This window comes from Cryptomeria japonica, chromosome 4, assembly GCF_030272615.1.
Source record: "Cryptomeria japonica chromosome 4, Sugi_1.0, whole genome shotgun sequence".
NCBI lineage: Eukaryota > Viridiplantae > Streptophyta > Pinopsida > Cupressales > Cupressaceae > Cryptomeria > Cryptomeria japonica.
This window is the reverse complement of record NC_081408.1, coordinates 72,778,434-72,802,490: the sequence shown is the minus strand read 5'-3', so window position 1 is coordinate 72,802,490 and position 24,057 is coordinate 72,778,434. Positions and strand designations below refer to the sequence as shown.

Sequence of the window (24,057 nt, the reverse complement as noted above, 5' to 3'; positions counted from 1 at the left end):
TTTTATTTATATGCAAGGAAGTTTTAAGTTATTTGGAAAATGATAATCTATTTTAGTCCTTTTTTAAAAAATTTATATTTCCATGTTTGGAAAGTATATATTTGTTTTTGCAAAAGATGATAGTTTATTTATTTCGAGCAAGAATGGAAATCATGATTTTATTTTGAAAAATAAATATCAAATTTTAGTTGATTAATGTATATTTAATTATATCTTTGTATGTTTTGCATATAATTCTAATTATATTAATGTGATTTTGGTTTGAAAATTCATTGTGAAGTATTCATATTATTTTATGATGTAGACTGAATCATAGTTGAGTTAGTAAACCATGGGCAACATGTACCTAGTCAAGGTAGACAAATGGCAATCAAATTTAGATATATTAGAAAACTTGATCGATTGTAATGTTTAAATGATATGGAAGAAGATTGTTATTTCAGATTTATGTCTATGCATGTTTAATATTCTGTATTCGTATTTGATTAAGAAATGGCAAGTCCTTGATTGTGATTGTTGGATATTCTCATATGTTTATTTTTCGCATCTTCTTATGTCCTTGATCTCGATTATTGACTATTTTCATGTGATGGTTTTGTATCTGGTCATGTCTTTTATGTGAGTGTTGGGTGTTGTTATGAGGTTGATTGTAACTGGTCATGTCTCTAGTCAGAGAACTATGAGTCAGTGCACCTCATATGAGGACTTGTTTGGCCAAGTGGATATTCCTACTGTATTGAGATCTGTAACTTGTCTTTGTGTATACCTTGGTTTTAGGGGTTTCTTCTGATTATGTTCTTGTGTCATATGGGAGAGTGGCTTTCGAGTGGGGGTCGCGCACAAAGTGGTTGCAGGGTAACCCATTGAAAGTGTGTCTAAATAAGTAATAACCTAATAGCATATTAGAGAGTTTAGTTAATGAAAAATTAAGTAAGATAATTGTGCCTCACGCATGGGATGAGTGTTAGTACAGACTCAGAATTTAGTGAGAAGGCCTGAAATGGCAAACCAACAACCTTGTCTTCATGAAAGGATGTGTTGGGTCCACATGAGACTTGGATGGGCCAGAGGTTCGAGAAAGGTTGCCAGGGTAACCCAGGAGATGGGGTCAAGACCTATGGAGGTCTACCAAGGTAACCATACCAAGTTATGTGATGACACTTGTCACTTATATTCACTAGTGTGCAATTTGTGTTGTCTTTACTAGGAGCATTATTGTGGAGTCATAGCTGGTTGTTTATGCCCTTGTGAGTACTTGATATTCATGATAGACCATGGGTTTCTTATGATGGGTTGTGAAGACCTAGTCTCGTGGGTGCTCTAGTTTTTCTTTTATATTTTCTTCTTATCATGTTTCAAATGGATCCTTTTCCTTTTTCTGGGACCATTCATGTATCTATTGGACCGATGTGGTCATATGCATTATTTGTTTATGTATGCCTTATTAGTGGGTTTCAATGGATGAGAACCTTTTGTATTCTTCACCCTATTATTTATTACAAGGGTCTTTTATTTGAGCAAACTCGGAGATGTAGCCCACTAGGGGTGAATTCCGATATCATCTTGGTGTTATGTGGTGTTTGTGTTCTTATGTTTCCTTTTTATTTAGCATGTATGGATAGCATTATGGTTAAAATGTATAATATGGATTAGATGATGGTAATCTTAAATGCATGTATGTAGTTATCTTATTAAATGCAATTATATGGATCATGAAGAATGTAGGTTGGTATAATGGAAAGTATTCATTAGTTTTTATCACAATTAAAGTATGTAAGGAAATTAGATGCATGGCATATGTTTTAAAATAATTTTAAACATAAACTATGGTTAAATTATAATAGACGAACTTAATCATGTTATCTATATTTTGAACCTACCGAATGAATTTATCCTTTGTTTAAAGTATTATCATGTCATTAAGTTAATCAACTTAATTGGAATAATTAGCATGCGTTGAGTTAAGTGTTGAATCAAGTAATCACGTTGGGAAACTCTATAGGTGTTAGTTAAGTCTTTCGTTGTGTAATCTGAACTTAGTGATAATTCAATGTATCATTATTTTGTTTTAATTTAAAAAAAATAAAAAAATATTTGCACTCTATTCTTGTGTTTTAGCTTTACCCCTTCGGGGTTTCCTGGTGGGGCATTACATTTCTCCTTGTTCTCCTTAGTATTTTTCTCCTTTTTCATCATATGGTATTGTTGCACCAATAATTGTCTTGTGTATATTGCCATTCCAAGATTCTTCTTCTTTAAATACAACATCTCTACTTACAAGGACTTTCTTGGTTATAGGATTAAACAACTTATATGCCTTAGAATGTTCATCATAGCCAATAAAGATGCATTTTTCACTTTATCATCCAATTTACTTATTGTTTTCTTAGGTGTTTACTAGAGCTATCATTGCAACTCAGGTGGTTGATCATGCATCTTGGTTATACTCCTTTTTAGATTTTGTTGATGAGGATAATTTCATATATGATGATTCTACATATGATGATCACACTTCTTGTGATGATTCATATTTTGAGGAGAACATTGGGTACTTGAACTTGGGGATTCTCACATGTGACCCCATTCTTGAGCCTTGCATTTCATCTCCTCTTATTGATATCATATCACCTATTGCACTTGATCATGCAACTAGTGCAACAATTTTGCCTTCTTGTGATTCAGTGTAGAAGGATATTTTATGTCTTCCAACTTTAGTTTCATGGGATGATTACCTGATAGAAATGACAAGTTTGTTTGTGTAATCCTACATTGTAGATTTGGGAGACATCATTGATTATATTCATCTTCTCTTTGATGAAGATGATCCTTCTTTGATTGTTGCTTGGTAGTGGCTTGGTGAAGATATCTTCTATTTTCTCCTTTGTGCTAACATATTCCAGCACCAATTTCTTCTCTTGAGCTTCTTCTCTAAGATAATGATATTTGATAGATATGTGCTTTGTCTTAGAGTGCATAATAGGATTTTATGAAATATTAATGGCACTAGTATTGTCACAGAATATAGTTACTAGCTCGGTAACTTTCTCATTTATACCTTCCAATAGTTGTTTGATCCATGCAATGTTGGTACAATTCAATGTTGCAGCAACGTATTCAGCTTCTACTGTTGATTGTGAAACACATCCTTGTTTCTTTCTAAGCCAGCTCACTAGTCTTTCTCCTAAAAAGAAATCTCCACCACTTGTGCTTTTTCTATCATCAATGTTGCCTGCCCAATCAGCATCAATACAAAATTGTAAATCAAAATCATTTCCTTTCTGATATACTAAGCCATAATCCTTTGTGCCTTTCAAGTATCTAAAAATTCTTTTGACTGCTATCATGTGTGTTTCCTTAGGATCTGTAGAGAATCTTGCAACTATACCTACTCTATGTGCTATGTCTGGTCTACTGTGAACAACATATTGTTGCTTTCCAATCATGGATTGGTAGAGTATCTCATCAACAGATGCAGATTCATCATTCTTTGATAATTTACAATTGGTAGTCATAGGAGTACTTACTGGTTTTGAATCATCCATTCCAAATTTTTTCAAGATTTCCTTTATGTATTTGGATTGAGTAATGAAAATCTCATTTTTCATTTGCAGTATCTATAAACCTATAAAATACTTTATCTCACTGATTAATGACATCTCAAATTCTTTGCTCATTTCATTTCCAAATTTCTTGCATAAAGAGTCATTTCCACAAAATATAATATCATCAACAAATATGGCTGAGATCAGTATTCCATTTTCATCATTCTTCATGTACATGTTGTTGTTCTCACTTGTCCTTATAAAACCAATCTTAATCAAATAAGAGTGCAATCTTTCATACCATGCTCTTGGTGCTTGTTTCAAACCATATAAAGCTTTGTTCAACTTACATACCTGATCTTTATTATTGTCTTCAACAAATCCTTCAGGTTGTTCAATGAAAACTTCGTCTTCTAATATTCCATTCAGAAATGTAGATTTGACATCCATTTGATATACCTTGAAGTTCTTGAAAGAAGCATAGGCCAACAATGTTCTTACTCCTTCAAGTCTAGCAACAGGTGCAAAAGTTTCACCATAATCAATTCCTTCTTCTTGTGCATAACCTTTGCAAACTAATCTTTCTTTGTTTCGAATGACCTCCCCTTTTTCATTTAGCTTATTTCTGAAAATCCACTTTGTACTGATTACATTTTTGTCCTTTGGTCTTGGGATTAGTGTCCATGTGTCATTCTTCTTGATTTGATCCATCTCTTCTGTCATAGAATTTACCCAATCTTCACTGTTAAATGCCTCTTTTACTATTCTTGGTTCAAATTCAGATATCAAACATGTGTTCTGTCTCAGTTTGTTCCTTGTCATCACTGGATCATCCTTATCTCCTATAATCTGACTTGGTGCATGATGTCTTCTGACATACTTGGCTAATATAGGCTCGGTAGGCTCTGTATGATCTTCTTCATCACTCGGTAACTGGATATTTTCTTCATTTTCTTCAATAGTTTTCTCAATAGGACTTCTCAATTGCACATAGACAAATTCATCATAGTCTTCTGGTTCTTTGGAATTTCCTTCATCATTTCTTTCTACAAATTCATCAATGTTCACATTTGCACTTTCTACTATTTTGTTAGATGATTTGATCAGACATTTAAATGCTTTGCTTCTAGAAGAATATCCTAGAAAGGTTCCTTCTTCACTTTTCTGATCAAACTTGCCATTTCTATCATCTTTATGAACATAGCATCTACTTCCAAAGATTTTAAAATAATTAACATTAGGTTTCTTATCATACTAGATCTCATATGGTGCTTTCAAAGTACCTTTCTTCAATTGAACTCGGTTCAAGGTGTAAACAATTGTGCTTATTGCTTCTCTCCAAAATGTTTGTGGCACCTTCTTCTCAATCATTAGTGTTATAGCACAATCCACAATAGATCTGTTTCTTCTTTCAGCTATTCCATTCTGCTGTGGAGTTCTCGTTGTAGACACTTGTCTTTTAATACCATGATCATTGCAGAATAAGTTGAATTCATCAGATGTGAACTCTCCTCCTCTATCTGATCTAAGACATTTTAGTTGTCTTCCTATTTCATTTTCAACTCTATCCTTGTACCATTTAAACATTTGAAAAGCTTCTAATTTTTCTTTTAAAAACATTACTGACATCATCCTTGAATAGTCATCCACAAATAATATGAAATATTTATCACCATAATAACTTTGAACTTTCATAGGACCACAAAGATCAGTGTGCACTAGATCTAAAATTCCCTTAGAAGTGTAAGACTTACTTGTAAAGATTGATCTTGTCATTTTATCCATCTGGCATCCTCGGCACATAGCATTCTCATGTTTTTCAAGACTCGATAGACCTTTTACTCTGTGCTTCTTACTTATCTTGATCAAGTTATCAAAATTTACATGACGAAACCTCTTATGCCATAGCCAGGTATCATCAATCTTTGCATGAAAACACTTATTCTGAGTTGAGTCAAGGTGAAATGTGTTACCTTTAGTTTGTGTCCCGATAGTAGCTAACTTTCCATTCTTGTCATGAACTTTGACAATTCCTTTCTGAAATTCTATTCGATAACCCGTGTTGTTTAGCTATGCTACACTCAACAAATTGTATTTCAAACCTTCAACCCAATAGACATCATTGCATCTTGCATTATCAAGAAGTGTTATAGATCCTTTACCTCTTACTGGACATGGTGCGTCATTACCAAATCTAACATAGCCTCCATCATAGTCTTCTAACATAACAAACTTGTGTTTATCTCCTGTCATATGATGTGAGCATCCACTATCTATAATCCAAGAATCATTAGTGTTTATGTGAGGTATTAGGGCTTTTTCTTCATACCTTTCTTCATCTGATCCATCCTTGATAGCCACATAAACAACTTCCTCTGTATCAGTCTCATCTGATTTATCATCATTAGATTCCTCATCAGCTATTAAGCATGTTTTTCTATCTCTTTTTCTGAAGTCTCAGTGTCCTCTGTAATGGTTATCTTTATGTCTATCATCTCGGTAATCTTTCTTTTCAATAAAATCTTTGTCAGGACAGTTAGAAGCCATATGTCCAATCTTATCACAATTGAAACATTTCAAAGGTAGTTTTCCTTTATACTTACCTTTGCCTCTCGGTAACCTTTTGGCCAATAGTACTTCAAACTCCTCTTGCTTTCTGATTTCTTCATACAGTTTGTGTACTGCTTCCATGTTCTTCCAAAATCTTTCATTTGCTCCACTGTGATCTCCTTCAGAGTACTTATACTTTCTTTCACTATAATCATTAGATTTATCAAGATGAAAAGAACTAAATGCAGATTCAACTTTATTTACCGAAGATCCACTGTTATCAAAAATAATTAACTCAAATGCATGTAGCTTACCAATAGTAGCATCCAAGGAAACGGGCATATTAGGTACAGACCTCAATTCATTGATTGCTAAGAATCAAATTGCATAAGCTGGTAGAAGGGTTCTTAACAACTTACTTGTTATATCTTTTTCTTCAATAGTTCCACCTGCTCCTTTGATTTGATTGACAATCTCCTTTAGTCTTGTACTATACTGAGTTATGTTCTCACCTCCATTCATCCTCATAGATTCAAGTTGTCCTCTTAAACTGTCTACTTTTTCTCTTTGAACATGTTCATCTCCTCCATATCCTGATATGGGCCTATTCCACATTGCTTTTGCATCATTGCGGCCTTCTAGATCATTAAACTATGAATCGGTCAATGCAAATGTTATTTCAATCATTGCTTGAATATACTCTTGCTTTGCCTTTATCTCTTCCATAGTCAATGGATAGGTGCTCAATGTGACAAAATCATTCTCCAGATAGTATATAGCATATTCTCCAACTCCTGATAGATGTAGCTTCATCCTTTTCTACCATGTAGAGAAACTTGACTTGTTTAGCTTCGGTGCATCCCTCTTATACATCTTTGGATCTTTAACTCAAGTGCCTTTAAACTTTCCTTCCGAAGTCCAAAGCTCTAATACCAATTGATAGTTCTGATACTTAATATAAGTACAGATCTAATAGCCAACAAGATGAGAGGGGGGGGGTGAATCATACAAACTTAATCATCCATAAAAACATCAGATTCAACCTCGGTAACATATATATCAGTCATATAACAAAAACTATCAAACATGCAAACTCAAAAGCATATGAACAATATAAACCTCATAACACCAAATTTAACGTGGAAACCCAAATAGGGAAAAACCACTATGGGATTTCGGACCCACTAAGAAATATACTCTTCTAGAGTATGCTCGGTTAAAAGCAAATCCTGTTAAAGATTACAAACACATTGCTAGATGTGACCCGGTTAAGCGATTTCCCTCAGATCTATTAAGATGTTCACTTTGTTAGAAGTGACCTTGTCAAAGGATTTCAAACACTCAATCAGAATGTACCTTGCTAGAGGATATACATATAAGACCGTTAAGTCCACTCAATTAAGAGATTTTCTGTCACTTTCACAAAATAATAGTAATAAAAATCTATCTGCAACTTCACATCTAAAATGCTATCTGTCACTTTCACAAAATAACAGTAATAAAAATCTTGTCTATCTTCTGGGCTTCTATACTCTATTATTCTAATAGGTCTTCAAGCTTCTATGCTCGGTAATCACTATGTAGCATCCCTGTGCATACACTTGCCCGCATACATTGTTTATCAATAGTTTCCTATTTATAAACAATTAGGTAACCGCTTAATCTCCTTGATCACATTTCCCATGATCAATCATAGCCATCAAATCTTCAATCTTGTCCAGGTTCAATGCATCTTTCGATCTGAAAATGTTTTACCCCACCTTGGAACTCACATAATAGTCTTGGAACTTGTGCCAGGGTATTGCAGTTCAATCTAAGCTGTAGATCTTCATGTCGACTTTCCATTACCTTAGATTCATTAACAAACTTCTTCCATGGCTTACCAATCATTGATCTGCTCCAGCTTGTCAGCTTCTTTCATTAAATACCACATGTAAACATTTAATGCATTCTGTTATAGCTCGGTTACAACTCAGTAACAACTCGGTGAATACTAAACTTCACTCGGTAGACATTCTGCCTTCATTAACTGATAGCGATAACCTTAGGGTTTACCGACTAGGTTCCTTAGGGTTTACTGACTAGGTTCTTTGCTTGATAACATAGTATAGTATTAACCTTTACATTTTACAACATATGTATGATGTTAAAACAATCTAAAACATCATGATCTCATCATTGTCTGACTCAGTAGTAGTTGCCCATTGAATACCTTATTCATCCCTTTATTCATCATATTCTTTCTTGTGTCTTTTACCGACTTCTTTATAATCTTCATATCATACTTCTCAAGATATGGCAACATCATACTGAATTAGAAAATCAATTTCTTGACATCAATGACAAAATAATAATATCAAGATAGTAAAACATCTTTAATCAGTTATATCCATAATCATCAACAACCTTCTCAATATCCTTATTGAAATACCAACAATCTTTCATTGTCTGTTATAATGCAATATTGCCAACACATCTTCCCTTCATGACTGGGGAGACTTCATGGATACACCTTTGGTTTTGTTTCTTCCTAAGAGGAGGAATGTTGTTCGATGTTCATGGAGCAATTTCTTCATTCATTGTCAAACTTCTCTCATTGGTGCATATTCTACATTGAGGGGGGGCTACCTAGCTTCTCTTCTTCTCTCATATGGGGAGAACTTTTTCCTCACATGGGGTTTTATTCCTCACATTCTTCTATGAGATTTCTCTTGTCTAGTTTTCATCTCTCTTTTGGGGGAGGTTTTTCCTCTATTGGGCTCTTCTCTCTTTCCCCGCTTTGTGAGAGATTGCATTGAATATTTACACATGGGCACCTAACATGGCCTTGTTTCTAGGACCCATCTTGCATTCCTTAGTTGCATTGTAGACTTAAGTGCATTCCCATAAGTTGCACTTAAGGGGGGGTGTTGGTGTAATTATTTATTCATGTTGGATATTATTACACCTTACTTAAGTTTACTTAGGTACATGCATTTAATAGTAGTTTGGGTATGAGACACTTGAGTATTTGTGCCACATTGGGATAGTGTGTGTAGGAGAATTTCCACCTTTTATGGTCTAATCTTGTTATTACTCTATCATATCCACTTATTATGGAGTGATAATTCCACCTTCGGTGGGTGATCCACCTCATGTGGAATATTTTATTGTTTCTCCTACCTACCACACCTATTTCCTACCTACCCTTGTTTCTTATTGAGCCACATATCATGTTTGTGTACTCACATATCCATATAGCCTTGCCTATATAAGCAAGCTCATATTCATTGGATGAACAACTATTTTTATCTATTGATGAGATTGCAGTTTATTCTTGTACTATATTTTGTCTCTCTATTTTGTACTTTTCATTGAGCTCTTGATCTTGGCAAAATATCACAGGGAGAAGTCAAGTCTGTATTAAAGAACGCCCTTGAGGTTTTGTCTCAAGATTTACAATCTCAGCCAGAGGATCTAAAAACTTGGCTTAAATTTATAGACTATCCATTGAATGCACTATGTGAATATGGTTTTTCGTCCTCCAAAAAGCAATATATTGAATTCAAAGAGCTTATGACCAATATAGTTGAGGTTACTAAAGATTTGATGAGTAATCTAGAATCAGCCTTGAAATCATCTGTTGAAGACAAGAAAAGAAATCCTCGCCCAATTTAAGGTCTCTAGTGAATTAGTAGATAAAGATAAGAAGTTGCAGTCGGAAGATACAATGCTTTCAAAATTCAATTCTTTTATTTGTGTAGAAATGGAGCTTGATCACTTCACCTTAACTTCCATTAATAAGCTAACAAATCTCTAGGCTCTCATAAGTAAAATGGAAAATTCTCTAACGAAGTATGAAACTTCTTTCACAAGTTATTTAGATGTTCTTCCTAAGATCACAACAATAGAAAGTCACACTTCTAGTCCAAATGATGATTAAGTGCAAGCTTCATTACACAAGTTTGTAGAATTTGTGGCCTAGGAGGAAGGTCAAGAAAAAGTACCCTAAAACATTTAGTCATTTTTTTATGTTTTCTAGAAAATAATTTTGTAATTTTGTTTAGACATCACATAAAAAGTCAGAATATGTAATTGCATGTGATCACGTGACAAGTCAAAATAGTTTAGGATTTATGATGTTGAATAAGTCAAAGTTAGTAATTTTTTCAGTTTTTTCTTATAGCTCCTCACCTATATATAGAAGGGAACTCATTGTAAATTTTAATCTTTTACTATTGCAACAAAACTAAATTGTGTAGAATTTTAAAATTTGAGCTAATTTTGTGAAACAATTTCAAGTGAATAAAGTAATAGTTTTGCCTCAATCAAAAAAAAAAAAAGTAATAGTGGTGCCTTCAAACTTTGTGTTGAAGCATTATTTCATGTGAATGCATTGTTCTTATATCAGTGTAATCATTTGACTTTGAATTTATTTGAAGCATAGCATTTATGTTGCGAGTTATTTTAAAAGAGGATTGAATTTGATATTTGAAATTCTTTAGGCTACAATATCAAGTTTATAATATAGGAATTAGAGTCAACGCATACAAAAGTTTTTAGATAGTATAGTCATACATCTTTAATATATAAAATTTAAAAAAAATTAAACAAAAAATGTAAAATAATAAAAAAATCTAAATACTCTAATCTTTTAATTATTATATATATCTAAGGGTTACAATATTACACCTAAAAAAAAAAATATTATATATATATGAATGAGAAAAATATTAACAATTTTTTTTATATTAATAATTAATTATTTTTATGTGTATCAAGAAAAATCATTAACAGAAAATGATATAAAAATTATAGATAGAAAAGAAACAAATTAAAAAAATATATTTAAAAAATAAATTCAAAAGAGTTAAAATTACTAAAAAATTTAAAATCATAATTTAATAAATAATAAAATTAAAAACAAACAACTTAATTTTTATTATAAAAATTTCTAAATATTTAATCTAAAGTGTTTTCATACTTTATTTAAAAGCATGTTTTTTCCTAGCATCAAGCTACAAGAAAATTATACTTGCCAAGTCCAATTAATCAAACATGATTATTATTTTTTGCTTTCAAACTAAGCATGGTTTTTGTAAAGTTGAAAGTTCTATTTTTAAATTTAAGATATTGTAAAAAATTATTTATCTACAATGCTATGATTGGTTTAAAAAAATTGGTGTTATAGGAGCAAATTTTTAGGAATAATATACTTTAAGGGTTTTTTTGGATTTCCTTTGTATTTTAGAAAAAGAAATATCATTTTTTTTTTTAAATTATTTATTATATTGTAAATAAAATATTTTTCTAAATAGATATATAAATTTTAATAATTTTTTAATCTTAAATTATAGATAGTAAAACCATTTATAGAGATTTATCCATTATAAAAAACCAATTATAGGGATTTGATTTAGTTTAAATTAAGTTAAATAAAAAATTGAATACAAGTGTTTCTATTAAAAAAAACCTAATTATTATATGTATTTTTTATAGATGTATTTTATATATCTTTCTGAAATTATTTCATTTTTTAATACTTTTTGAAAAACATAAATTTTCAATCATTTTAATATATACAAAGTAATATGGCCCGTTAAGGGGCTTAGTTGGGTTCAAACCAACCAAGTTGAGGAGTCTGTTAAATGGGAGAGACCGTTGGAGGCTTAGTGGATAGCGAATTTTGATGGGGCTTCTAAAGCTAATCTGGGACCTTCAAGGGTAGGGTTATTGTGCAGAATTGGAAGGGGGATATTTTGGCCATTGGTGCCCAGAGATTGATGAATAGTTCAAATAATTTGGCTGAAGTGTCAGCTACTCTGCTAGCTATTAGGATCTACAAGATGATAGGCGCTGAGAAATTGCACTTAGAGGGTGACTTTCTAATTGATGCATGGCACTTACAAGTTTGGATCCACAATGTCCTTGAAGCGTTGAAATATTTTGAGGACGTTCAATTAAGCCATGTTAAGCGCACTAGTAATGTTGAGGTGGACATTTTATCCAAGGGGGCTCTTACATTTGCTAAAGTGGCTAGTCAATTCAGATGGGAGGATTTTTTGCACTCTGTGTTTGGAGGAGGGTTTAGGTGATGACATTAATGACATAATGAATGAAGGGTACGATGTCAGAAGTATGTGAGTAAAAGGTGACACTCGAGTTCAGCAAGATGCCTTGTTAATGATGCCTTTGATGAAGCATGAGACGACATTTATTTCAATCCCCTATCATTTGAAGTGTTATTAAGAAGGCTTTAAAACTTGAAACAAATGCTCTGAGAAGGTTTCAAATTTATTTTTGTCCAGTGGGGTTATGGTTTTGAAGCACTCGTAGAGGCCAACTTCTCCCTATGAAGCAAGAGGTGGATATTTGTTTTTTTCGTCAAAATTAATATAGGCCAGCTTCAAAAGATGTTCAAATTTCATGATGAATTACTATCCCAAAGTGTGGCCTTTGTGTTTGCAGGGACTTTAGCCCATTTAAATTTTGTTTTGAAACTAGAATGGATGTTTATGCTCTCATTATGGCTTGGGGCCTAGAATTGGGTGAAAACACGACCACAGTGAAGAAGGTTATGCAGACAATTATACACAAAGATCATCTGATAGGATTGCACTTTTTTCTAGAATGGGTGGAGTCGGGTGTGGGGTTTATTCCCATGAAGGTATGGAGGATGGAGAGAATGGAGACAATGTTGGTTTATTTCCATTCCTTTAGTGGTAAACATGAATATGCAGGTTCCATCGCACTCAAGAGGCCAGAAGGGGTTGTGATGTCTTGAAAATGTACATTGAAATCGAGGAATTGGAGGCTATCATAGCATAGGCAAAGGAAGAAGCTGAGTGGGAGCAGAGATGAGTGATGTGTCTGAGGCCGACGAGGCCATTGGAGAAAAGAGTTGCTCGGGTGGCAAGAGACAAGTGCCGAAGGAAATTCCAGTGACTTGTTGCTCTCACTTTTTAGCCAGGGTTTAAAATTTTTGGATGTATCTAGGTAGGTTGGGGGTCATCTAGTTAAAAGCCTTTTTGGTAGGATTTTTTAAAGTTAGCAGTACAACCTTTTTGGTAGGATTGTTTAAAGTTGGCCTTTTATTTTTGTTTTAACCATACTATGTGAACTTTATTTTTGGATATCAATAATATATAACTTATTACCAAGCAAAAGAATATATATACAAAATAATATAATAACTTCTAATCCTAAATTTGAATATTTTTCATCAAGTTATTCAGAAAATGTCTATTTTCACTTTGATAGTTATTAATAGTTATTTAATTAAGACGAATTATAATTAATATTACATAAACATGAAAAATAATATAATATTACACTACAAATTAATTATTAAATTTGAGATTAATTTTATCATTATATTTTTTTTCTGCTTGAACTAGTGTAGCCACAGAGTGGGGCCCCATCCCTGAGTACCTTATGCTGAGGTATCAACACCTCCTAAGGGATTCTCACAAACATTTCTTCTTATCACTTTGTTCTCCCCTTATCTCTCTATTTTTCTCTCCTTATCATTGCATACTCCTTATCACTCCGCTCTCTCCTTATCACTCCAATCTCCTTATCGCTTCGCTCTCTCCTTATCTCTTTGTACTTCTTATCGCTCCACTCTTTCCTTCTCACTCCAATCTCCTTATCACTCTACTCTCTCCTTATCACTCCAATCTCCTTATCTCTCCATGACTTCTTCCTACCTTCAACTATATCCACATACCATGAGAAGAGAGGGACATTAACATCTCAGCATCATGAACTAGATCATCTGCCACATTGTCAACACCAAGGCTCAGGTCAGCACTGAAGACTACCACGTGATCAGCGAGCATAGGGAGGCATCAACGCCTTAGCACAAAGGACACCAACCACGGACAAGGTCAGTAGTAGCACGGTGGGTGGGGGAACATAGTGGCATAGATGTACTAACGACACAGGTGCTCAGACAAGGATTCAAACCAAAAATCCACTATCAACAATGGGATGCAACAACCATTGCACTGCAGGGTTAACCCCTTATCATTATAGTTTTAATTATATAATTTTTTAAAATTAATTTAGGATTATGCTTTTAAGAAAAATATATATTTTCATTATGAAATTTGTATTATTATATTATAACTTTTTTCTTAAAATAAGAGTTATAATTAATATTACATAAATATATTTATACTAATATAATATTAAAATAAAAATGAATAAAAATTATAATACTAAAAGTCTTCAGAGTGTCGCGGTTAAAACACTTTGTTGGTGAAGCAACCACCAAGGTTCAAATCAAAATAAAATGTTCCATCCTCTTCACAATCACCCAAATGAAAATCACAATAATAAAACTTTCTTAAACCACCTAAATTACATGTTGAACACATATCAAACTTACATTAGATATTGCTTTTTGTTATTAAAAATATTGTCTTATAATTAAAATTTCCTTTTTAAAATAAAAAACATTACTTTTATTGAATAAAATCTGTTTTATTTTACTTTTTCTTTTTCTTAATTTTTTTTTCATCCATCACTCACTATAATACACCTGAAAATCTGAAGTATATATCTAATTAATTTATCGAACAAACTGCAAATTAAAAATGAAAATCTCAAACATATATAATAAAGATTTGCTCTGCATTATGACATATAAGAGACCCACCTCTGTAGACTTAATACACCATATCGCGCAATTGCCCATACCTAGTATGCATATTTCACTAACTGTAATGATTCAAACTTTTATTCTCATCTACCTAATATCTGACTTCTTCCAAGAGTGTCTCATATAATTCAAGCAAACTGACTCAGGAACTCATTGACAGTAACGTATTTGACATCTGGATACAACTCACTCGCTTCCACACCATCAGATGGGATTTCAAAATTAGTCTGATCACCTTTCACATATATGGTGTGAAAGATTGCCAAAAAGATATTCCCTGGAAAAGGTGTCTCTGCATCACCAGCAACAAATATATGAGTTGTTAAATTTATTTTTTCAATGGTGATTTTCAATATTAGATCATAAATAAATTTTCTACCCCTCAAAACAAATCTGCTTCTGTTTTGGGTTTACAGGGTACATTGGACATTGGTAGCATCAGAAAGAAAAAATGAAATTGTTTTAATTGTTGGTTTGAAACAGCAATCTAACCACATAATATTCAATAAACTTCAAATTGATCAGTTAGAGCTATTTTCTATAGCAAGTCAAATTATGATATTGCTACCAGGATTCAACTGTGTTGTTTTTCGAATCAAACTCACTAACCAATGTTTCATGAGTGGTGGTTCAGAAGAACCCATGTCTCATGAGAATAAATGAAACATGGGTTAGTGAATTTGACTTGAAAAACAACACAGTTGAATACTGATAACTATATAATAAACCTATAAATTGTCAATCACCATGAAAACTGACATAAAGAAAAAGTTTTGCAAAAAAAAAATCCTATAAAAAGTACCTTTACTTAAACATTATATTTGAGCATTGAACAGTTCATATTTAACTTTTTAAGTACATTTCTGTAAAGTTGGTGTTCCTTCAGGAAGGCTTCCACATCGATTTTAAAGAGCGGTAATCTTATGAAGTAAGCAAAAAAAATTGTTATAAAATCAAATAGAATCTCTCTCAACAACAGTCCTTATTTTATAGTTCAAAAATTAAGGGATTACAATTGGAGTGGGGCTAGCAATTGCCCCACCAGCTTAAACTTGTTTACTGTCATTTGTAATCATATGAAATATTTATATTCACATCTATTAATCTTTTTATTATTTTATATTTATTGACTCAAAATAATAAAATTCATAAAACTACCCACTTTAAAATAATCTTAAAAAATCTCAAAAAATTTAAGATGCCCTTCCAATACCTGATTTTCTATTTCAAGATCTAAAAAAACTACTGATATCTAACATAATTATTTGAAATATAAAATTATGTATTCTAATATACTCGCCTTCAATTAATTTAAGAACCTGCTCCTCAGACAGATAGATCTTCTCCAGAATCTTCCCAATCTTTTTCTCCCATAGTGCTACAAGCTCATTAGTGGAGTAAATATTGGCTGGAAGCCTCAAATAGAGGGTCTTATTCAAGGTTCTTGGATCATCCACAGCCTTGATTGTGAATGTCCCAATGTCTTCCTCCCTCACATACACAGCTGCATTCCCACAAAGAATAGATTATTTAAAGCTACAAGAGCAGAGATCCTTGACCTACTAACACTCATTACATGAAATGCCTGCTTACTAGGAGGACTAATAACAGAGATCCTTAGGTCAATAACAAAAACTTATTACAAAACATAACAGAAAATGTAATTAGACAATTCATCTGGGACAATTCAACTTCCTCCCTCATATACACAGCTGCATTCTCACAAAAAGAAGAGATTATCTAAAGTTACTGGAATAGAGATCCCCGACCTACTAAAACTCATTAAATGGAATACCTGCTCATTAAGATAACTAATAACAGAGATCCTTGGGCAGAAACAAAATTTTACTACAAACCATAACACAAAATGTATTTGAATAAAAAAATTCACCTGGGTCAATTCAAAGGAAAATTTAAAATCATAAGACAGGTCTGGAAACTCAGGAACGGTTTGAATTGATACCCAATTTCATTACATACCTTTGTTATTGCCATCTCCATAAATAACAGCTTTATCCCTTGGAGGAGCTATAAGGCCAGGCTGGGCCAAGCCTGAAAGGAAATAGCCTGCAAAACAGTTGGTAGAGACATATGTATATGGAACGCCTTCTGCCTCTATAGCTCGACGTATCTTGACTTTCAAGTCGAACATGCTCTTAACTGGCTCCACTGCATGGTTTCTCTCAACATCATTCCCAAACTCTGAAGGCAGAAACCTCTGCAAAACAGAGATTTTTTTTTAAAAATCAAGACAAAAGACAAAAATTAGAAAACAGATCAATATCATTGTCATGGAATTGGTCAAACTATAGATATGAAATGTACCTTGATAGATCCAACTTCTTTGATCACCTTGATGATATTGACTTGATCTGCTATCTGTGGTGCACCCACTGTGGAAATGACTACATCCACCTTCTTGATGGCTTCTACAAGGCTTGCATAATCATCTATGGATCCCTGCACATGGGTATTGAAAAAACAGCAATTTTAAATCATCTTTGTTGATTTCTTTAGTTCCCTCTGCATTTGCGTAATGTAGAAACAACAATATTAAATTTTTTTGATTTTTTTTCGTTTTCTATCATTCTGAAGATGTATCATAGAATGTGATTTCAAACATCGATTTAAAAAATTTGAACACAATTCAATCCAGAAACAAGATCATCTATTTGAAACGTTGATTTAAAAAACTTGAACACAATTCAATCCAAAATCAACATTATCTATGCCATAGATTGTACAATCTCATAAAACAATATTAATATTGAAAAAAATCAATCCTGATTGAAGAAAGGAATTAGTAAATAAGAGAGTACTGGTAAGATACATGGAGTATAGTTGCTCCAGAGGATTTGAATGAATCTAGCAGCTGGGCCTTCTCAGGATTAGAAGCTGTAGAACTTCTAACAAGGAGAAAAGTAGGATGGCCTTGAGCAAGGCTTGCATTGACTACATGGCGGCCAATGTAGCCTGTTGCTCCGATTATCAGAATTCTGCTGTTTCCCATCTTCACCAAATTTGCTTCAATAGTCTGTATTCCAGTCAATGGAAAATGTGGTATTTATGGTTTATATGAAGCCTAGAAATATAGAAAGTATGATATAAAAAATGCTTTTCTCTGAAGGTTTTTAGATAATATGGTACAGCTTTTTGTGCCACGTTTGAGCATATAATACGATAGTCTTTTCATGCAAGCATCCCATGGATGAATTATTGAAATCATGGGAATCGATTTTTGTTTGAAGTGCTGGTTGAGCATCTATGAAGATAATTAGAGTGAATGTGGACGAAATAATGGAACATACATGAACATGGACATAATTGTGTCAGGTAAGGTGTCAGTTAAGAAGTCGCTTTAGAAAAGTCTCATGTGAGTTGTTTGTTAGTTAAGGTAGGAGAAAGGGGTTTTCTTAGTGAAGGTAGTTGAAATGGAGCTGTCCACCTCTGGTTACCAAATTGTGACTTTAGCCTCTCCACAGTTGACAAAAATGAATTCATTATTACATATTTCAAAATTCTACACTTATCTACTTCATAAAGTGGAGAGTTATATGATGAATAATCCAACTTTTACAAAACTTTTATAGAAAGATAGAGACAAGTATAAGTACCCACCAGTCAATAAAAAGGGGGGAAATACAAATATGTATTTTCAATTAACATTTAAAATTTAAAAATTCAAATTCATTTTTGTCATCAGTTAATTTTTTATATATTTTGTAGGATAATTGCTATTTAGTAATTGTAAGCATGAAAATAATCTATTTTTTATAGAGGGATGGTAAAAGTATAAGTATCTACCATTCAATAAAAATGAATATGTGTGTGTGAGTGATTAACAACTAAAATTTAAAAATTCAAATTCATTCTTAGGTAAGTTTCATTTATTATATTTTGGTCATGTGTTGATTTGGTACACATTATGTATGATTATTATTATGTAGCAACTCTAAGCATGCAATTAAAAAATAGAGATAAATAAGATTTAAAACAAATCATTCTAATCAAACACAAAAATGTCCATTCTAGAATGTTTGTAGATAAACTCTAAATTGGAATGTATGTTGTGAAATTGTGAAATTGTAATCATGCAAATAAGACTTTTAAAAATAGTTTTAAAAAGATTATTCAAATTAAACACAAAAACCTCCAATAGAATGTTTATGGATAAACTTTACATTGTTCATTATGAAATCATTTACAATAAAAATTACAATTGTCAAAAATGATTGATCTCAATTTGTAAAATTTTGAAGTTAGAAACAAGGTTTGGAGAAGAAGATAAGAATAAGGTGGATAGTATTAGTAAGTGTTAATCTCCAATAAGGCTTTCCCATTAAGAACAGTGCAGTTGGGAAGTTTCACAGATGTGGGACCGATTGCAACTTGTGTAACGACCTCTGGAATTTTAGAAGCCAACTCTTCAATCTTTTAAAGACGAGGAAAAGGGGAGAAAATAACCAAAATCCACACCAAAGGATTCTAATGAAAATGAAAGGAAACTTCAATTAAGACAAAGATTTTAAAACACTTTGAACATTTTATGAAATGCATGTTAAGAACTCTACTTATTTTGTAAATCAAGCATAACACGCCATTGATCCATCAGTTTAGGAGGGAAACACAACACACAAAACAATAGAGGCATAAGGTGAAATATTCAAATCCTAGCTATGGGAGTGCACCTAAAGACCAAGTAAAATCAAAAACTCAATTATTATAGAAACAATCCTCTCTTTATTTCTTGTAAAAATGATATAATCTAGAACCTATCCTTATGAAATATGAAAGAGTAGATGTAATACATGATCCAAACTTCATAAAAGAAGAACTAGAGAAATGTGAACTGAACAATAACCATACATTCACCATAGGCACAATGCATTATCCATAACCACACAAAGGCCCATAACCACACAAAGGGAAAAAAGGCATAGTTTGTCATTCATCAAATAATGCAAAGGCTTCAAGTGCAGGTTACAATGTGCACAAAAAAGCTCAAGATGAAGATGAACCAATATCAAATATGGCTTAACGTGTTCTAAAACTCTAAATTCATGGAAGATTGAACTCCCTTCAAAGTCTGGAAAAAGAGAATCTCATAATAGCATCCAATGCTTAGAGATTGAAAGGCCTTTTTGTACAAATCACCCTCTGACTTTTTATAACCATTCCCAAAAAGATATCATTTCTTGGCCACAAAAACCTACAGAGACGAGGTCATAGTGGTGTTGGTAACTACCTCTGCACTAGAAAACTTTGAATTGTAGATCCTTCTTTAACTGTTGGCATGGAAACCATCTATACTTTTTGTCATAATTGAGGAGATAACCACTTGTCAGTATCCTCATAATTCCTTATTTTCAAAACACACCAAAAGTTTCTAGATTCATGCTCGTGCGATTTTCTCTTAGTTTGTTTTCATCATTCAACTTGCATGGCTACCATAACCTAACAACTGAGGATCATTCTTTGCTTATGGTGGAGATGTTGTCGGCACACATGTTTTGCAACCAAATCCCTTGGGCGACCCTTTTGAGTCTTTAGTGAAGTCTTCCTGTAGTCGTGACACATGGAGGTGTTGCAGGGCTTCTTTGGAGGAGTCCCACCCTAAGATTGTAATTTCCCATGGTTGTGATACATCGTGAGCAAATGGAGTTCCTAAAAGGAAGCGCAACCGGTCTTCATCTATCTGCGAGGTCCACTGGTGAAAGAAAATTGTCACTATCTCTCATTGTAAAATTCGGGAAGACCGACAACTGTAGAAAGGTCTACAGTCCTTGGTGACTCACAGGGGACTTTCACTTGTAGAGGAGATCCCACAATCTCTGGTTTCGTAGACTACATGCTTTCATCTACTAGGCTTTTCGCTAATCCATGTCGGATTTGTATGATTAGATTTCGGTGATAGACTTGGACTAGGGACACTCTATTAGATTTCGGTGATTAGAGAGTAATGAATGAGTTCATGATAATCAGGCTACACAACAATGGCAAACAAAGAACGTCTTTCTCGAATTAAACATTCATTCCATTAAGAAGAGATAACATAAACCTTACACCTTAAGTCAAGAGAGAACGTTAAGCATGAAACATTGTATTTATTGTTTCAAATTGAAAATTCTTCATGAATTTTTCACTTGAATAATTAAAGATTCGCACATTTGGAGCTCTACATGTTAGGTCAGGTGGCTCTGTCGTGCGAGTGTATGTGTGTAATTAATTGTTTCCATCTTTAGATAAGGATAGGTTAAAAAGTATACAAATAGATTAAGGTATGTAGATGGACCTAACCTTCCATATCCAATCGGATAGAGCCTTGTTGCTAGGCAGGTGTCCATAGCCCCAACAAGGATATTGCCCTGGTTCCTATCAAACATTTCTCTATAGCCAAATGGACATCTATAGCCCCAATAGAGTTGTCTACATCACCTACCGTTATTATTATATGTTTTTTAACAAGCCTTTAACTGTTTTTTGGTTTTTCAATAAGGCACTTTTAAGCCACTTGATAGGTTGGGAACCAAAGTGGTAGTAAGAGTGGCCTTTAGATTTTTTACTTAATCCAAAGAATATTACTTTTCCACCCAATCAGTTGCAGGATTATTAAATATGAACTTATTATTCGAGACTTTACCTATACATGACAATACATTCCAAAGGAACAAAAAATTTAGCTATGAAACCAATAAAATCATCAAAATCAAAACAAATCTTATACCATAAATATAATATTAAATGAATTAGTTCTTTCTTAACCTGAGGTGTACGTTTCACATCATCTTTGGCAAGTGGAGGAATTTTTGAATTGTTAACCCACCATCCTAAGGACTACTATTGTGTGGTGCCTCCTCCTTGGGAATGATTCCTTGTTAATATCAATTACTAGAGTAAAGGTATACTCGTGTGAAAAAGCTAGTTGGTCCATAAAATCAGGTTTCTACTAATCTCAAGATCATTCCAAATTAGGCTATTTCTAGAGTGTTTAGTAGAGATAAAATTCTTTGTCGAGGATATATTGACATGCCAAAAGGGAGATCTAGAGAAAAGGTGATTGGTCCTCCCATATCAAATAATTCTAAAGATTAATACTAATGGTTCTTCTAGGGGAATTCTTGGACATGTTGGGGTTGAAGGTATTGGTAGAGATAGTTTGGGGGCTATCATGTTATTGTTTTTTATGTATAAGGACAAAAACCTAATAACTTCATGAAACCTCTTGCTATTATCTATGCTTTGGAAAGAGGTCCTAGGCTGGCAAATGATCATCTCTGAATTAGATTCTCAAGTTGTCATAGATATGCTAATTAAAAGGAATTTAGATTGAGTAAAATATGATTTAGCCTTATTGGTTGGGTATATACTTAGTTTGAGTGGTTCATTGGATTCTCTCTTTTTTCTTTTGCATTCTTTGAGAGTGGAATAAAGTGGCAAATCACTTAGCTAAATTAATTTCTGAGTGAACATGAAGTGACATGTTGGTGACTTGTGAAACTTGGCCCCATAGTGTTCTCAATTTTTAGATAAGTTAGTTATAATTGACATGATATGTTAACTAGAAGCCCTTTCAAGGGTTTTTTTGGTTGGATGCTATCCTCTTTCGATGGTGGTTATTTGTTGGGCTTGATGTACTTCATTCTTTGAACTGGTTCTTTATGATTAATATATTATTACATTTTTCTCAATATATATTATACTCATTAAAAAGATTATTTGAGTTCTACAATCCTACAAATAATCTTTTCATATTCGCTTTATTTGTTGGTCCAACCTGAGGTTGGAAACATAAAATTTTGAGAAAAATATGAGGTCCAATATTCTTTTTTATGATTAATAAACTATTACCTTTTTCTCAATATATATAACTTAGGGTACCTCTATATAATGATATTCAATAAACTTAATTCAAAAGTATATAATTTATATGATTAAATAAAACCTTCAAATGAAGGTACCTTCATTTGAATAAATATATTTTAATGAATGTATGATTTAAGTTTGACCTCCATTTGAGTTCAAAATATGATGTCCAATGGTTTGGAATTACCATTATGGGTTTATTGATGAACACCTGACAAGACTAAGAGGGGGGTGAATCGGCCTGGAACTTCAAAATAGACTATTAATAAAGAACATTAATTTACTCGCCAATAACACATTAATCACCAGCACATAAGAATCAACCATCAACACATGAACACCAGATTTATGTGGAAAATCCAAATAGGTAAAACCATGGTGAGAATCTAACTCACAATATGAATAACAATATTTACAATATTTTAGGCTTAGTGCCAAGGAGTACCAACACTTTAAGGACTTGCAAAACTATGGTGCATAACCTTAGGCATAGAACATCAACAACGAATGAAATAGTTGAATTGAAATTAAGAAAGATTCTCTTGAACATGAAATTATACTTGAACAACCGGATCAAGTGACCAGCATCATGGCAAGCATCTCTGATAATCTTCACTATCACAACACACTATCTTGCAAAATATATCACCTTCAAAATTCATCTCAAACTGACTTTTGCACAACTACAAACTCAAATCTGTTTGAAAATCATATACACTTCTTGTGCACAATTTACTTTTAATCACACAACAACTTATCTATTCACATATCTTCAATAATTTACAACATTGAAATCCTAATTAAGGGTTGACCAACATAAAACAAGCAATATTACACAAAATAAGCCACTCAGACCTAAAATACTCAAATCGGTCTACTCCAAGAGAGAGAGAACCTAAACATATTTCAATACATACTTCCATGATTGATCCAACAATCCACACATGCTAAAACATTCTCCAAAGTTGTTACAAAATGTAACGTGTAGAAATAACAATCAATTGGCCACATGACCTCTTACAATGAAATATTCTCAATGTGGATCTCCACACTCCTTCTTGAGACAAAATGGACCTCATCATTGGATTCAGGTTTGTGGAGAGAGGAATTTTTATATAAAATTTTCCCTATTTTGGTGAAGTTAAAAAAATGCAAAAAAAAAAAGCCATGTAAATTGGTCGTACGATCAAACTAGGATATCATTTTAATATTCACAAGAAAAATTAAAAATAATAAAATCCATTAAAAAAAATGACCTACAAAATTAATTAAAAATTGCATGAGAATTTTTTTTTAAAGTTGAAGAAAAAACATATATATCATTGGGATTGGGGCCACCAAAATCTGGCCTCCACCCTATACTCCTCCAAGTTGAGGGTGTACTCATGCAGTACTATGGGTAGTACACCACAATCTATAGTGCTTTCCCATGGGACTATGGGGTTACCTTATAGTCCC

The 24,057-nt window shown here is 32.9% G+C and overlaps 1 protein-coding gene across 1 annotated transcript; it reads right to left on the bottom strand.

Moving 5' to 3' along the window:
* Positions 1-14,665: 14,665 nt before the first annotated feature.
* On the bottom strand, positions 14,666-17,907 carry LOC131077880 (phenylcoumaran benzylic ether reductase IRL1). Its single transcript, XM_058015469.2, has 5 exons — positions 17,567-17,907; positions 17,062-17,196; positions 16,717-16,954; positions 16,037-16,240; positions 14,666-15,028 (listed from the first exon to the last, which is right to left on the bottom strand). The coding sequence occupies exons 1-5, from the start codon at positions 17,744-17,746 to the stop codon at positions 14,865-14,867; spliced, it is 921 nt and encodes a 306-aa protein (XP_057871452.2). The 5' UTR covers positions 17,747-17,907; the 3' UTR covers positions 14,666-14,864.
* Positions 17,908-24,057: the final 6,150 nt, after the last annotated feature.

Excerpts from the sequence above, each read along its gene's own strand:
- LOC131077880 (XM_058015469.2), bottom strand. The coding sequence starts at position 17,746 with ATGGGAAACAGCAGAATTCTGATAATCGGAGCAACAGGCTACATTGGC. Across the intron at positions 16,955-17,061 it reads AAGAAGTTGGATCTATCAAG|AGGTTTCTGCCTTCAGAGTT; the intron begins GTACATTTCATA and ends TCTGTTTTGCAG. Across the intron at positions 16,241-16,716 it reads TGGAGATGGCAATAACAAAG|CTGTGTATGTGAGGGAGGAA; the intron begins GTATGTAATGAA and ends GTGGGAATGCAG.